This window comes from Zonotrichia leucophrys, chromosome 6 (genome assembly GCF_028769735.1).
Source record: "Zonotrichia leucophrys gambelii isolate GWCS_2022_RI chromosome 6, RI_Zleu_2.0, whole genome shotgun sequence".
NCBI lineage: Eukaryota > Metazoa > Chordata > Aves > Passeriformes > Passerellidae > Zonotrichia > Zonotrichia leucophrys.
Window position 1 is genome coordinate 10,233,163 of NC_088176.1, and position 13,789 is coordinate 10,246,951.

The window sequence follows — 13,789 nt, forward strand, 5'->3', positions numbered from 1 at the left end:
CCCTAGGTGCTTGGTGTGCTCCTCTCACTTGTGTTGTAGTAATCACAATCTTTTCTTTCAGTCAGCAGAAAGACTTTGTTGAATTGAGTTTTGCTACCATATCAAGCACAGGTCCAAATGGAGCCATCATTCACTACAAGTAAGAGAAACACAGCTTCTCCTTCCAATCTTCAGCAAACACAGTTGGAATGGGCTGTCTCACTTCCCCATGGAGTCACAACAGAGTACTCCAGGGAGATGTTGCTTGCTATCTTTCTTTACTCCTTACTAAGTAAAGTTCTTCCCCTGCTGGCAGCATGCATGTATTGTGATGCTGATCTCCTCAGGGCCATAGAAAAGGGCTGTTTCGGGGCTGGAAGTCTGGGAAGGATGAGTATGAAGTGCCACAACTGTTCTGAAAAACATCCAGAAACAGATGTTGAGGGTTTTGCTGGAAGCAGCAAAGCTCTGTACTGTAGTGCCATTTGCTGTATACAAATTCTCTCCTCAGTATGATCCCTGGCTCAGCATGTGTGGGATTTCCATCACTGCCACAAGAAATCAGAGCCAACACATCCAAGCTTGTAGTTAATATGGTTTCTGGGCTGCAGACGTGGGCTGGAGACCTTAAAACTATGGAACAAAACCCTTTGTGTTTAACTGAACAGGCCAGTTCCTGAGACCAACAGAACGCTGTCAGTGAACGAGATCTACCTCCTGGACTCAGGAGCACAGTACAGGTGAGTGCATGAATGGTGCTCAGCTGCCAGGTGTTCTTTCCCCATGACCTCTCCAGGATCAGCTCACATTTCCCTTGGCATGCAAGGCAGTGTGGAGCTTTGAGTGGACAGATCAGGGCTGCTGACAGGCCTTGCTGGAGTCAGGGACAAGATGTCAAAGCACGGGTCCCATCTGAGTCCCGTCCATCCCCAGTGATGGGAGCTGTGCTTTGGCTGGTGGTTTTGGTATTAAGTTGCAGGAACAGGGAGCAGGCCTGACTGCCCTGGCTTGGCCTTGAGCTGCCTGCTCAGCAGCCTGCACAGCTGGTGAGGCACCTGCCCTGCCAGGATCTGCCTGTGGGCAGATTTGACTGATGTTAAGCTCAGGACAAGGTGGGTGAAGAAGCAGGACAGCACTGCCCTGTGGTGCTCTCTGCCTTTTCAGAGAGACTCAGAGTCAGGGTTCCTCATCCCAGTGGCCTCTTGGGTATGTTTTTGGGAGGGCATCATGTCTGAAAACTCGCTCAATGCTGTTTTGACAGTGCCATTCAGTGGCCTCAGTTCCTTTACTGTGGAACTCTTGACTCCATGGAAAATAAAAGAAGTGATGTTTTTAACCAGTGTAAATAGATGAGAAGTGGCTTGTTCAGGAAGATGCAGGACAAGCCTGGCTGCTCCTTTGAGATGGGCTTTGTCTTTAGAGCTGTGCTTTTTTTGTTATGTCAGTCAGGAAGAGCTTTGAAAAAGAACCATACAGACATCCTTTGATAAGATTTTTACAAGGAGATCTTTTTTCCTCCCCTCTGATGGCCTAATTAAGGATTTCCTTAGTGCCACTATGAAAAGCAGCCCTTTGGATACAATGTAAGCTGGACATCAATGGCACTTAGCACAGCATTGTGACAGGGATGCTTTGCTTGTCCCTGCTGAGAAGTTAAACCGTGAGCTCTTTGTGCCCAGGGCCTGTGTGTGCTGGGGAAGAGCACAGGGACAGGAGCAAGTTTCAAAGGGAACTCGTTATTTCAAGAGCCACTGTGTTTTTGACAGCAGGCTCAAAATGCTATTTGCAGAAGGAACTTAGAGCCAGTTTCTGATGTGTTAGATTAACCCCTGTCCAAATGCAGGATGATTTGCAGAAATCTTAGCACAAGACATCCTGAAGATGAAAGGGATACTATCCCCCCTTACACTTCCCTTTTCTGAGCTGGTAGCTGTCATTTTTGCACAAGTGTGTGTTTTAAAGCTGTTGGTGAACTGTCTTCCATACAAATAGGCTGGATTTGGCCTGTTCTCAGTGGACAGGTACCTGTTGCTAAACCTCAAATTAGCATCGTTTTTATGAGCAGTTTAGATTCTAGTTTGGGAAGAGCTTTGGGATACTTGTGATTGAAAGATAACAGTGGGAATTGTAAATCATCATTGCTACATCTGGGGCATTGTGTTCAGGAATTTTGGAGATTAGGAGCAGTTACATCATCAGCCTTGTGTAGCACAGAGCAGATGAGTTTATCCATTTATGAGCTTGGTTGTTTTGCTGCAGTGTGACTGGGTTTCCTGTGCATTCTCACTTTGATCTTTCTTTTCCCCCCATCCCTTTGGTTCCTGCATCTTTGTTTGCTTCTGAAGAGATGGTACAACAGATGTGACCAGGACAATGCATTTTGGCACACCATCAGCCTATGAAAAGGTAAGTTGGGATCACAGTGTGGTTTGTGATCTGACCCTTATTATTAGAGAGGTCATTATTATTACTAATTACTTAAATTAGTAATGTGCTCTATTGCTATGCAAAGTTCTCTCTGGAGTTACCATTTATTTACCAGTATGTGGCAGCATTTGGATAAGGACTGAAAAGGAGACTGTCATACTTCAGACTTCCAAAACAGAAACTCTTTTACAGAATTGACACCTTTCTATCTTAAAATGCAGAGGTCTCATCTGCAAAATAACTTGTTTCCTCTAATAAATAAGAAAATCAGCAGATTGGTTTGTCCAATAAGGGAGCCAGAGGAGTCTGATTTAGTGCGAAGCTCAGTGTCTGATGCAAGGCTCCAGTCAGATTGTGCCTAGTGTATCATATAAAAAATCAGTCTCAGACTTACCTGAAAAGGTCTGTGTTGGAAATTGAACAGTATAATTTTGTTTATTTTAAATTGCTTCTTTAACTTTTTATTAACTAAAACTAATTTCATTATTATAGTTGACTTAGTGACAAAAATAAGCTGTAAGGTGTGCCCAGGAAGTAAAAGTACAGCCACAAAGAGAACCAGTCATGTAGATCAGGGGAATGCTGCTGCTAAACCTGCACTCTGAGTTTGTGATAGTCTCTCTGTAATTACCAGAGAGGGATCTTCAGAGTGATGTAAACGCCTTCTGCTCATGGTTTGCTTTGGCATTACCAGCCACACAAGGGCATGAGCAGGTTTTTCCATATCCTTTGCAGTTGGCTACAAGATGCATCCTCTTTCCTTTCTTGGGAAATACAAAGCTTTTCCTTTCCCTCTTTACCTATGGCACACATTTCTTTGACAGGAATGCTTCACATATGTCCTGAAGGGACATATAGCTGTGAGTGCTGCCATCTTCCCAAATGGAACCAAAGGTGGGTTGGTGAGTTGGAGTGTTTTGACCTCTGAAGAACCATTAAGTGGTCTGAGAACAGCATTATGATTGGCAGGTCTAGGCAGATCAGGCAAATGTTGATGTAACTGTTTGTTTCCATCACAAGACTTTGGATTCTGGATTACTGATGCCTTCTGTCTCAGCATCAACCAGAGCTGAAAATTCTGAGGCAGGCAGTCTGAAGGATTTTGTGAGTGCTCTGTCTCTAGGGTGAGAGTGACTTTCATCACTCAGTGGTGCTCTAACACATGTGCTTGGAGGTTGTCTTTATTCTTTACTAATGGCTCTATCAAAGTGAGAGGTCACTCTCCAGCCTCACAAGGACTGGCTAATTCTCTTCCAATTACTGTGGAATCTCTTGTATCAGTGGGAAAATACATGGGAATATGACACACAAAGGAGTTGTTTTGTGCCGGAGAAGTAGTGACATATTATCCACCTCTGGATGATATTTTCTCCCTGGTCACACCTTATACAAAACCAGCTCTTTTTAGAGATTTCTTCAAGTTTGCATTCTTGGGTAAGCAGGGTAAAAGCAGCTGTAGAGTGCTATGAAAAACCCAAACCAAAATTGAAAAGGGTATCTGAACTTGGATGCATGGGCGTGGTGTTCACATGCAGGCAACAGAACTTCTGTGCCCTTTGGCTGAAACTGTGTGAAATGAGTGGCCTTCCAGAAAAAAAGCCTGGCTGATTAGTCTGCTAAACACAATTGGCAGGTCTCCTATTTTCAGTTCAATAAGTGCAGCTCCCTTTAAGACAGATACTGAATTCTCTGTGGGACTTTTAACCATTACATTCTTTCCTGAAAATGTCAGTAGAACAAGCAGCAGTGCAATGTTTCTGGTACAACCATCTCTTGAAGACCTGTGTAATGGAAGAGAGAAGGGCTCTTTAGCTGAGAAAGGGATTGAATGTCAGATTTGACAAATCTGCCCTGTAACATCTAACCATCCAATGACTTGCTTTCTTTGTGGGTGATCAGGCTTTTTGATGGGGTGGTGGGAGGTTTTTTTTGTTTGGGGTTTTTGTTTGGGTTTTTTTTCTCATGTTTTCCAGGTTTGAACCTTCATCATGGTTCTCAGTGTCTCTGAAGGAGCCTGACTTGATTGAATTCTTTCTCCTTGTCTGTCTGCAGGTCACCTTCTAGACTCCTTTGCCCGCTCTGCCTTGTGGGACTGTGGCCTGGATTACCTGCACGGGACAGGACATGGAGTTGGCTCTTTCCTAAACGTGCACGAGGGTCCTTGTGGCATTAGCTACAAAACCTTTGCAGATGAGCCCCTGGAGGCTGGCATGATTGTCTCTGATGGTATTTAGCACTGGTGATTCTCTCTGGTCACTGGGGAGGGACCAAGCTCTTCAAGATGCAGAGGGAATAAATGTGACTGATGTAAAGGAAAGGCTGGCTCAAAAGCTCTGGGCCTGCCTCCTCAGCTTGCTGGTTTAGTTTTCATTTAAGCTCTCCAGGTAAAGACCCTCTCATTAGCTTTTCACCTTCCATGAAGCACCTTTCCTGGGGGTGCTGCAGGACTGCTTCCTGCTCTCTACAGCACAGGCCTCAGAAGAGCTGTGCTGACCAGCTGGCTCTGGCATATTCTGCAAGAACTGGCTGCTATACAAGGTGGACACCAGGCATTCAGGAGCTAATCCTGTCTTTGCTATGGGCTATTTGAGGCAGCTGTTAAATCTTTGCATGCCTTATTCTTCCAGTAGTAAATTAACAGCCTGCTGGGGTTTGCTGAGAGACTTACATCCCTTCAGGGCTGCAAAGTCCTCTCAGGAAGTCAGGGAAACAGTCCCTAAAAGTGTTTTGAGGAAGGGGTTACCTGCTCCTGAAGACATTAATATTTTCAGAGTTTCTGGTATTTTAGCACAAGTATTCTGTGCTCTCTTGAATTCCAAGGAGATTCTGAAGCTTGAGGGCTGTCTGTCTTGTTTCTTCTATCTTTGAGAACTTCTGCTGTCACCTTGCTCGGGGCTTCTGTGCAGATTTAGCAGCGTCAGAAATTTGCCTCTGTGGTTGCCTGATGTCAAGATTGCTTAGTGACTTCAGTGGACTAGAGACATAGAGGGGAAGTTTGGCCATAGGGAATGAGTACTTGCAGAGTGCAGCAATGTGGCTTAGTTAATTACTGTCTGTTTCTGCAGAGCCTGGCTATTATGAAGATGGGTCCTTTGGGATCCGAATAGAAAACGTTGTCCTCGTCATCCCTGCTGAAACCAAGGTGAATGACCTGCTCACAATGCACCTTTCTCCATGACTTGCTGCTTATAAAACTTAAAGTACTGGAACTTGATGTGAGACCATGCTGCAGACAGTTAAATCCTACTCAAGATTCCTGATCTCAAAAACCCCATATTGATGAACACTGGTTCTAAGTCTCCCCTGATAATGTGAGCAGAAAAGGCAGTTTTGCTTCTGCAGAGTTTCTGTGGGTTGAAATGTGTGTGTGAGAGTTGTTTTAAATTGTTTTCTGTCTGTGTGTTAAAGCAAACTTATTCATTGTAGTCATTGCTGTAGAACTGGTTGATCTCATGCTGAGATTTTCCTCTGTGGTAGGGAGCTGTCAGTGGCAGTAGAAACAAAACTACAGGCAGATTTTGACATTATAGTTGCCAGTCTGGCTGGGTTATGCTTTTAGAAATGCCAGACTGAAAATGATCATGTAGTCATCAAGCTGAAGTCCTGTACAATTTTCACCTTTAGAAAGGAACCATTAAAAGAAGTAACTAAGGTTTATATCAAGATTCTTTGCTTGAGCTGTAAGAAAAATGCTGTAAGTTGCTACCCTTTCATCTGAGTGTTACCTTGGTTATTCTGTAGTGATGACATAACTAAGGAGTAAGTGTGATCAGGGTGGAGCTGTTTCTAAAATTGTACAATCTCTGTCTTTCTGCTGCAGTACAATTTCAAAAACAGAGGCAGCCTGACCTTTGAACCCTTAACCCTGGTCCCAATCCAGGCGAAAATGATTGACGTTAATTTGCTGACAGAGAAGGAGGTAAGTAAAACAGGTTTGCATTGCCTTCTTTGCACTAGAACCAGCTTATTTTGTTCTGTTTGCTAGAACCACTGGCCATTGTTCCATTTCATAGATCCAGAGAGCAATCCTGAGCACTCTGACTTATTTTTAAGCTTGACCCACTTTGCAGTGAGGGAGTGAACTAAACCAGCTTTTCAGACATCCTTCCAATCTACGTTATATGATAAAGACATTGAGGATTCCACCGATTATGTTGTTTTGGTAGTTCCCTTAATATGATACTTGCTGCTATCGTCTCTTTCCCTACTCCTGCCTTGAGTTGCTTCTGGCAAATGTCTGTCTTACCATGCTGTCTCCCCAAGGACAGCAGTGATGATTATCCTGTCTCATTGTCTGCATCTGCTTGTGACCAGTCCCATTCAGGCACACCCCACTGCTCAGTACACTGCTCAGTACACATGAACTCTGAACAGCCTTCTCTGATACCTGCTCAGCAGCATTTATTTCCTGAACAGCTTCATGCTCTAAGCTTTCTGTTTAAGTCTCTCACTACCCTCTCCATGGCATATTTCATCCTGTTTTTCTACTATACTCCTTATTTTATCTCAGCACATCCTCCTTTTTGGAATGATAACCCTCTTTTGCATTTCTATTTGCTGAATAGGGCTGTGAAGGGTACCAAGATCTGCCCTAGGGTTACCTGTTCAGATCAATAGGGCAGCTTGTGCCTCAGGAGTGCATTGTCCAGTCACAATTTTGCAAAGCTTTTTATTAAGCTGTGCCAAGGTAGCTATTCAGACTTGCTGGAGGCAGTGATTTGCAGAGACTTTACTTGTCAGCTGAATTGACCCTTGGCTCCTCTGAAAACCCAGGACGAATTCCTTCAGTTCCTACCCTCAAATGTACAAGTCACTTCCATATAATAGAGATCTGTCTCTTCAGGACAGGATTCCAGCTCAGACCTAAGGAGCACAAGGGCCTACAAATGTTTTTGGCTGTACATAACGTGTAAGGTCACGGACTCTCCTGTGTGTTCATGCTGAATGTGCTGCCCCTCCCTTTCTGCAGCGTCACTGGGTGAACGAGTACCACCAGCAGTGCAGGGACGTGGTGGGAGCAGAGCTGGAGAGGCAAGGCCGGCACGAGGCTCTGCGCTGGCTGCTCCGTGAGACGGAGCCTCTGGCCCCGCTGCAGTAGCACCAGGACAGCTCCACGGTCACCTGCGTCTTCCTGCAGCCTGGCACCGCTGGGAGGACGTTCTTCAGTGAGCATTTGGAAATCAGGAAGGGATTTTGTGTAGTGTTCCTTGCCCCACAGCACGTGTGGGCAATGTGGGGCTGAGGAGGGTAACTGTCTGAATAAGTGTTTTGGGGGGGAGGGGTTGAGCATAGAAAACAAACAATAAACAAGCACGTTGCCTTGAAACAGAGGTCTTATTTCAATAATGGTTATAAGAGGCAATACTGGAATATTTTATACTGTCTGGTTTTTCACTGTGAAAACTCAGTATTTTTGCATACTTGGGTTCCAGTTGCTAAGATGTTACCCACACAGCAGGACTGATTACTGAATAAAAGATTCCAATCCACTGTTTGTTCCATCTGTCTTCTATTGTCGTCAGTGATGTGTTGAGTTTGGCAGCTTGAAGAAGGACAGGAACCTCATCTTTCCACCCTTATGTGTGCATCTAACTCAGACAGGGAACAAATATATTTAGGACTGCCTGGTGCCAGGCACTGGGCAGAGGTTATGGAGAGAGCTGGCAGGAGCAGTCAGTTCTGATTTGTGACAGGTCCTGGAAGGATATGGAGACACTCGCAGAGGTTTGTGTGTGCAGAGTGCCCACACCAGTACTTCTGTCTATTGTTATGTCTTACTGAGTGCTTGTATAGCCCGTAGCGGTGCAGGATGTGTGGGCAGTATCATGGAATTGCAGCTCTTCCTGGACACAAAGCAATTAGTAAGTTAAAATAAATAAATGTGCCCACAATGGACAAAGGACGAGCTCGGCGGCGCGGGCAGCGCTGCCGGCCGGGCGCAGCGACACCTGGTGGCCGAGCGGGGCAGTGCGGGCTGAGCGGTTTCACAGGGATTGCCGCGCTCGCTGCGAGTGTTAGATCAAAACTCCAGTTTTGATCAGTATCAGATAGAAAAGGAGCAATCGGGAACAGCAAAACGAATTCCTGATCTTTCAAAGGAATTTTCTGAGCAAATGGAAATGTTTGTGTACGCAGTTTTCTTTCCCTCTTCCCCCTGCCCCCAGCTGTTTTTTTCCGAGGAGGTGATAAAGCAGAAGTGCAGTAAGTGCTTTAAAAGGTCAACATCACCTCCCAGCCACTGCAGACAGGTACACGTATTTAAATAATTAAGTGGTTTCTCACCACCCGCTGGAAGCATCAGTTTCATCTCAGCTGTGTCTGCGGAAGCCCAGCTCACACCTCAGCCCATCCCAGGTGTCTCACGAGGATGTGCTGCCACTTAGAACATGAAAGCCTCTCTGCCGAAGGAGCCTGTTACCCCTGGCTACAGGGTCAAAGGACAAGGGAGGGATCTCCGCACACACTGTGCTGTGACACGGCGGCTCTTCCCCAGGAAAATCCCTGTGTTCGGTGGGGCTGAGCTCTCTCCGCCGGCAGCCCGGCGCTGCAGCCTCTCCCGGTCCCTGGAGCTGCTCGGGGCAGGGTGGGGGCTCCGGCAGGCTCTGCTGCTCGCTGCGGGCCTGTGGGGAATGCACCGCTCACCCGGGGGCTCCTGAGCTGATTCAGCGTCCCCGGTCTCCCGGCAGTGACCCGGCCGGGAAAGGTCTCTATTCAGATGTAAGGGCAGGTGTTTCCACAGGAAAGAAGGGGGATTTCTACCAAACAGAGAAACACAGAAGCCAGGAACGCTTTTGTCCCTGCAGCCTAAAGCCAGTGTGGCTGGCTTGGACACTGATGTGAAGGGGGACCACAACACCAAATGGAATTTTCTAGATTTGAAAAGCCTTATTATACCTTTTCCCCACCTCAATATCCTCCTTGCCACCGTGGGGCCATTCCCACACAGATCACAGAAATTCATGGCTCGTCCCCATCCCAAAGCCTCCTGCATAGAGGTAGGACAACCAATCCTTGTGTTCTCCTCTAGGCCTCAGTCCTGGAGCCTCAGCAGATCCCTCCCACCATTCAGTCCCCAGCTCATCCTCCCTCACTACACAGCCCTGTGGGCTGGCAGGGAATCTGACACCAGCTCTTGGTCACAGATTTGTGCCCCTTTCTGGGGTTTGGCACCTCAGCAGGGACACACGGTGTTTGTAGGGCAGGGCTGCTGGCACACATTCCAAACTAAGGCGTTTGTCTCTCTCCCTGTTCACTCCTCGAAAACACAACTACCTTTTGTATCCTGTCCTGTCTGAGCTTTAGGTTTCCAATGGAAATTAAACTTGGATTTTCTTCTTTTCCTTTTGTGAGGTTTTCATTTATTCCATTAGTGCCTGCTTTCCCTGAGTGGTTTTTCCCTTTCCTGGTGGAAGGAAAATGTTAAGGAAGAGAGAAGCAAGGAAAAAATGAATGGAAACCAATGCCAGGTTTAGGGGTTTTATTTTTTGTGTGAATCATCCACAGAAATAGCCACAAAATTACGTTATTCAAATGAAAAAAAATATTTAATTCTGGAAAAAAAAAAGCCCATAAAGGCTTTTGTTGTTGTTGTGGGAAAGCAGGAAGGAAGGAAGGAAGGGGCATTTTCAATAACAACATACTCAGTGTTCTATTTTCAAACCATTTTGTTTTGCAGTACTTTTAACCTAGTGGGCATCTTGTACCTTTAGATCATGCTGCAAAGCACATTTCTGAGCTGTGAGAGAGCATCTCCTGCAGGGCTGTTTGTGGGTTCAGCCCATCCAGTGCTATCCTTGCACCGGCCCAGGAGCTTGGTGGCTGCACCTCACCACCAGCACCTGATCCTGTTTGTACCCTTGGGACAGGACCTCAGCAAATGAAAACCATACTCAAGGCCCATGTGGCCACCCTGCTTGATGTCACCAGAGCACTGCCCTCTCTGTCCCCTTCCCAGCTGTTAATGTTTGTGCTAGAAATTTCCAACTGCACTGCTGTTGCGTTCAAGGGCTCTGAAATTCTTTGTTCCCTTGGACTAAAAATGTTACAGCATGAGGCAGACCTTATCTGCCAATGAAGGAAAATCCACCTCAGCTCCACAGTTCCATCATGAATCATGATGCACACATTGTTGGTGTACAAGGCTTTTGAGACAAATAAACCATTTCTCCTTGAGTAGAGGGATTAATATTTATTCATCACCAGGAACAAGTGTTCCTTGCCTCCATAGGCCAGGTGACTGCTTGGCTTCTCCAGTCACCCCTTCTTCCTCAATCTGTGTGTGTTACCTTAAGTGTGCTTGGTAGCAGTAAAATTCAGTTGTTTTTAACTTAAATGGCTTGTAACTCACCTATAATCAAACCCCCACTATTGTTTGCATGACTATTAAACGGTCACTTCCCACAACAGCTGTTGGAGCAAGTTTTGATTTACAGTGGTAGAAAGAAGAAAACTTTTGAGAACACAGTCACTGAGGGCCTCCTGAGCAAATCCATCAGACCAGCCTGATGTGCAGGGTGCACACAGGAAAATGATTGCCCAGAAGCACTGAAGGGCTGGGGGTGTAGTGGGGCATTGATGCTTGTTTCTGTGCTTCCTTCAGCAGGGGACAGTGGGAGCAGCCAAATATCAAAGCTCTCCTGGGGATCTAAAGATGCTGTCTCTTTCCTTTGCCACTTCTGTTCCTCAGGAGTCTCCTTTGGGTGGCATGAGGCAGACAACAGCACGGAGCACTTTGGAAGATGTTCATGGCATGCTGAATAAGGCTCCGTGGTCATTCCGGCAATGGATAAAACCCCACCTGCCTGTTGTCACAGGGCCTGCAGACGCCCTGTCTTTGCCCAGCACCATTTCCTTTTGGCACTCAGCGGGGTCACTTGGCTGCTGGTGCTAAGGATTGCTGACATTAATTTTTGTTGACTTGTAGCAATTCACACCTTGTTCCTGGAGTCCTCTGGCTTGTTTTTGGAGAAGAAACTGCAGGCCTGGACATCTGGCAATGGTGTCTGGAGATCAGGAGTTAAATAACTTGCATGGTGTCACTGCCCTCAGCTTGTTTTACATGATTAGGACAAAACTCCCCATGGCTTTGGATGTAATAAGAAAAAAAAATGAAACAAGAACCTCTGGAGGGTAGAAATATGAACTGTGTTAGTGCTTAATTAAGTTGCCTATTAACAGTTGTGTAGTGGCCTGGAAGAATTTTAATGTACCAATTAAAGCAAGGAGCTATCTCCTCGGCTTTCCACCACCTCTGGGGACACTGTCAAGAGCAGGGAGCTTGCAGATCAAGTGTTGTTTATTTTGTTGCTTCCAGCTTGTTAAAAATCGTTCTAAATTTGGGAAGTGGCGGATGCCCATGGATGTGTTTGCTTCCACGAGGCAGCAGTGATGTCTGTCTGATGGAGATCCACATGGTAAAGAAGCAGAAAAATGCTGTCTGACCCCATAAACCCTCTCCTGTTTCTTAGGGTTCCTCTGAGTTGCTGCAGGAGGAGGAGGAGGGGGCTGGCAGCCCTGGGGCAGCTCCATGCTGACAGTGGGTTTGGCACATCCAGCCTGGACATCTGCGTGTGCCAACTTATCCTGCCTGTTCCCTGGCTGTCCCAAGCTATCCTGCCTGTCCCTGGGTGTCCCATCACTGTATCAAACCTTTTAGGAGTTTCCCCCTGATTTAAGCTGCAGGGATGGGAGTTCCCCCTCCAGCCTTGTGTGAGGTGGTCAGAGAGTGTGGCTGCTCTGATGCCTCAAATAGCTCTGATTTACAGCCAGAAGGTACTTGAGGCTATTTTAGTGCCAGCAGACATCAACCTAAGACATATCAGCAGATAGGGAGAAATGCATTTTTTAAAAAATTAATTTAAATTGCTTGTATTTTACTGGCTTGAGGGCTTGTGAAGGTTGCAGGGGAGTTGGTTCATCAGGGCTGCCCACTGCCATGGGCTGCTGAAGAATTGTTGCCTTGCTCCCACAAGACACCATGTGCAACCTCCATTCTCACATGGCATTTGAATTTAAAAAAATCAATTTCCATCCATTTTGTGTGTCCCTGTGGATGGATGGCTCGCTCTGGTTCCTGATGTCAGGGCAGGGTTTTGCCCACAGAGCCTGAAGGTGGATGGCCTCCCATGTGTGTGCTTGGCTGTGAGCCTTTCTTGCAGCTCTCAGAGCCTGTGACTGCCATGCACCAATCTGCTGATTGGGCTGATCCTGTTTAGGAACAAGGCTGGGGCCAGCATGTTGTAAACATCTCCCAAAGCAGAACATGGCCCAGCTGAAGGGTGCCTGCTGTGTCCCTTTGGTATCTCCCTGTCAGGCTACCCTGGCTGGGCATCTCTGGAGCTGGAGGAAGTCCCCACTCACTGCAAGCTGTCCCTCTGTGCATCCCCTCTCCTGCACAAATGCTGCTCTCCCCTTGTGGGAGCAGACAGTGTCCTTTGCTGCCATCTGCCTCTGGAACATATCTTCCAATAAACACATCTTCCAACAAACCACCACATTCCTCTTGAGGCCTGAATGCAAAATGAGCTGGGGAGTTTCAGACAAATGTAGCAATAGCTTGGAGCACCGTGGTCTTCCAGGAGGGGATTTAAGGAGCTTAGAGTGGCTGTGAGAATATCTGTGCTTCAAATCCAAACAGGCAGCTTGGTAAGTGCAAAGTTGAGGAATGTGTCCTCTTCTCCTTGTATTCTATTAATATTTAGGGCTGGGCTTCAATTATTCATTCCTTCAGGGTGTGCTTTTATCATCTCAGTGCTATAGCTTTGGCTTGTGCGCTGTCTCTGGGCATTCAGAAAAGACCTTTTCATAGTATTTGTGAAATTTCATATCTGAGAGGCCTTTTGCAAGCAAAATGTATGCCATGCCATTAGTCAGAAAAAGCAAATCTCCCTCATCCCCACCCAAGGCCTTTCTAAGCCCACACAGAGCTCAGCCTCAGTAGATACACAGGAGATGGCCTTGGCTGGGGATGTGCTAATCCAGCACTTGTTGGTTAGAGATTATTTCCCTTTTTTTGGGTACAAAACCAAGGATGTATATAGTGATATTAGACCCAGACCAGTTCCATACACACCCATGACCCTTGGCACAGGCAGCTCATGTGTCTGAGTTGAGGACAAATTGAAATGTGCTCTGATTAAACACTCCAAGTTGTTGACATCTGTGCTGGAAATACCTGACTTGTTAGCAGCCCACCTTCCTGCTTGGGCACAAAGCCTGGCACTCAGTTTGCTCAAATGAGGATAATCAGATCACATGTTTCTGAGTGCAGCTTGATCAGAGAAGGGTCTGGGAAGAATGCTTCCTTATTTGCACAATATTTGGGCAAGAATATTTTTATTTCATTAAGTAAAGCCCACCATGAAATTAGCATTCACTTTCTCCC

At 46.3% G+C, this 13,789-nt stretch overlaps 1 protein-coding gene across 2 annotated transcripts in view; it reads left to right on the top strand.

The window, feature by feature from the left end:
- The window catches only part of XPNPEP1 (X-prolyl aminopeptidase 1), a 30,725-nt gene extending 22,820 nt beyond the window's left edge, over positions 1-7,905 (top strand). Inside the window, exons 13-20 of one of the 2 annotated variants that reach the window (XM_064716831.1) lie at positions 62-139; positions 648-719; positions 2,325-2,385; positions 3,231-3,300; positions 4,459-4,632; positions 5,472-5,548; positions 6,227-6,325; positions 7,376-7,905. In XM_064716831.1, the coding sequence (XP_064572901.1) occupies positions 62-139; positions 648-719; positions 2,325-2,385; positions 3,231-3,300; positions 4,459-4,632; positions 5,472-5,548; positions 6,227-6,325; positions 7,376-7,504 (760 nt within the window). In that variant the 3' untranslated portion in view covers positions 7,505-7,905. The remainder of the gene's footprint in view (positions 1-61; positions 140-647; positions 720-2,324; positions 2,386-3,230; positions 3,301-4,458; positions 4,633-5,471; positions 5,549-6,226; positions 6,326-7,375) is intronic. The other variant, XM_064716830.1, reaches the window with a different exon arrangement.
- Positions 7,906-13,789: the final 5,884 nt, after the last annotated feature.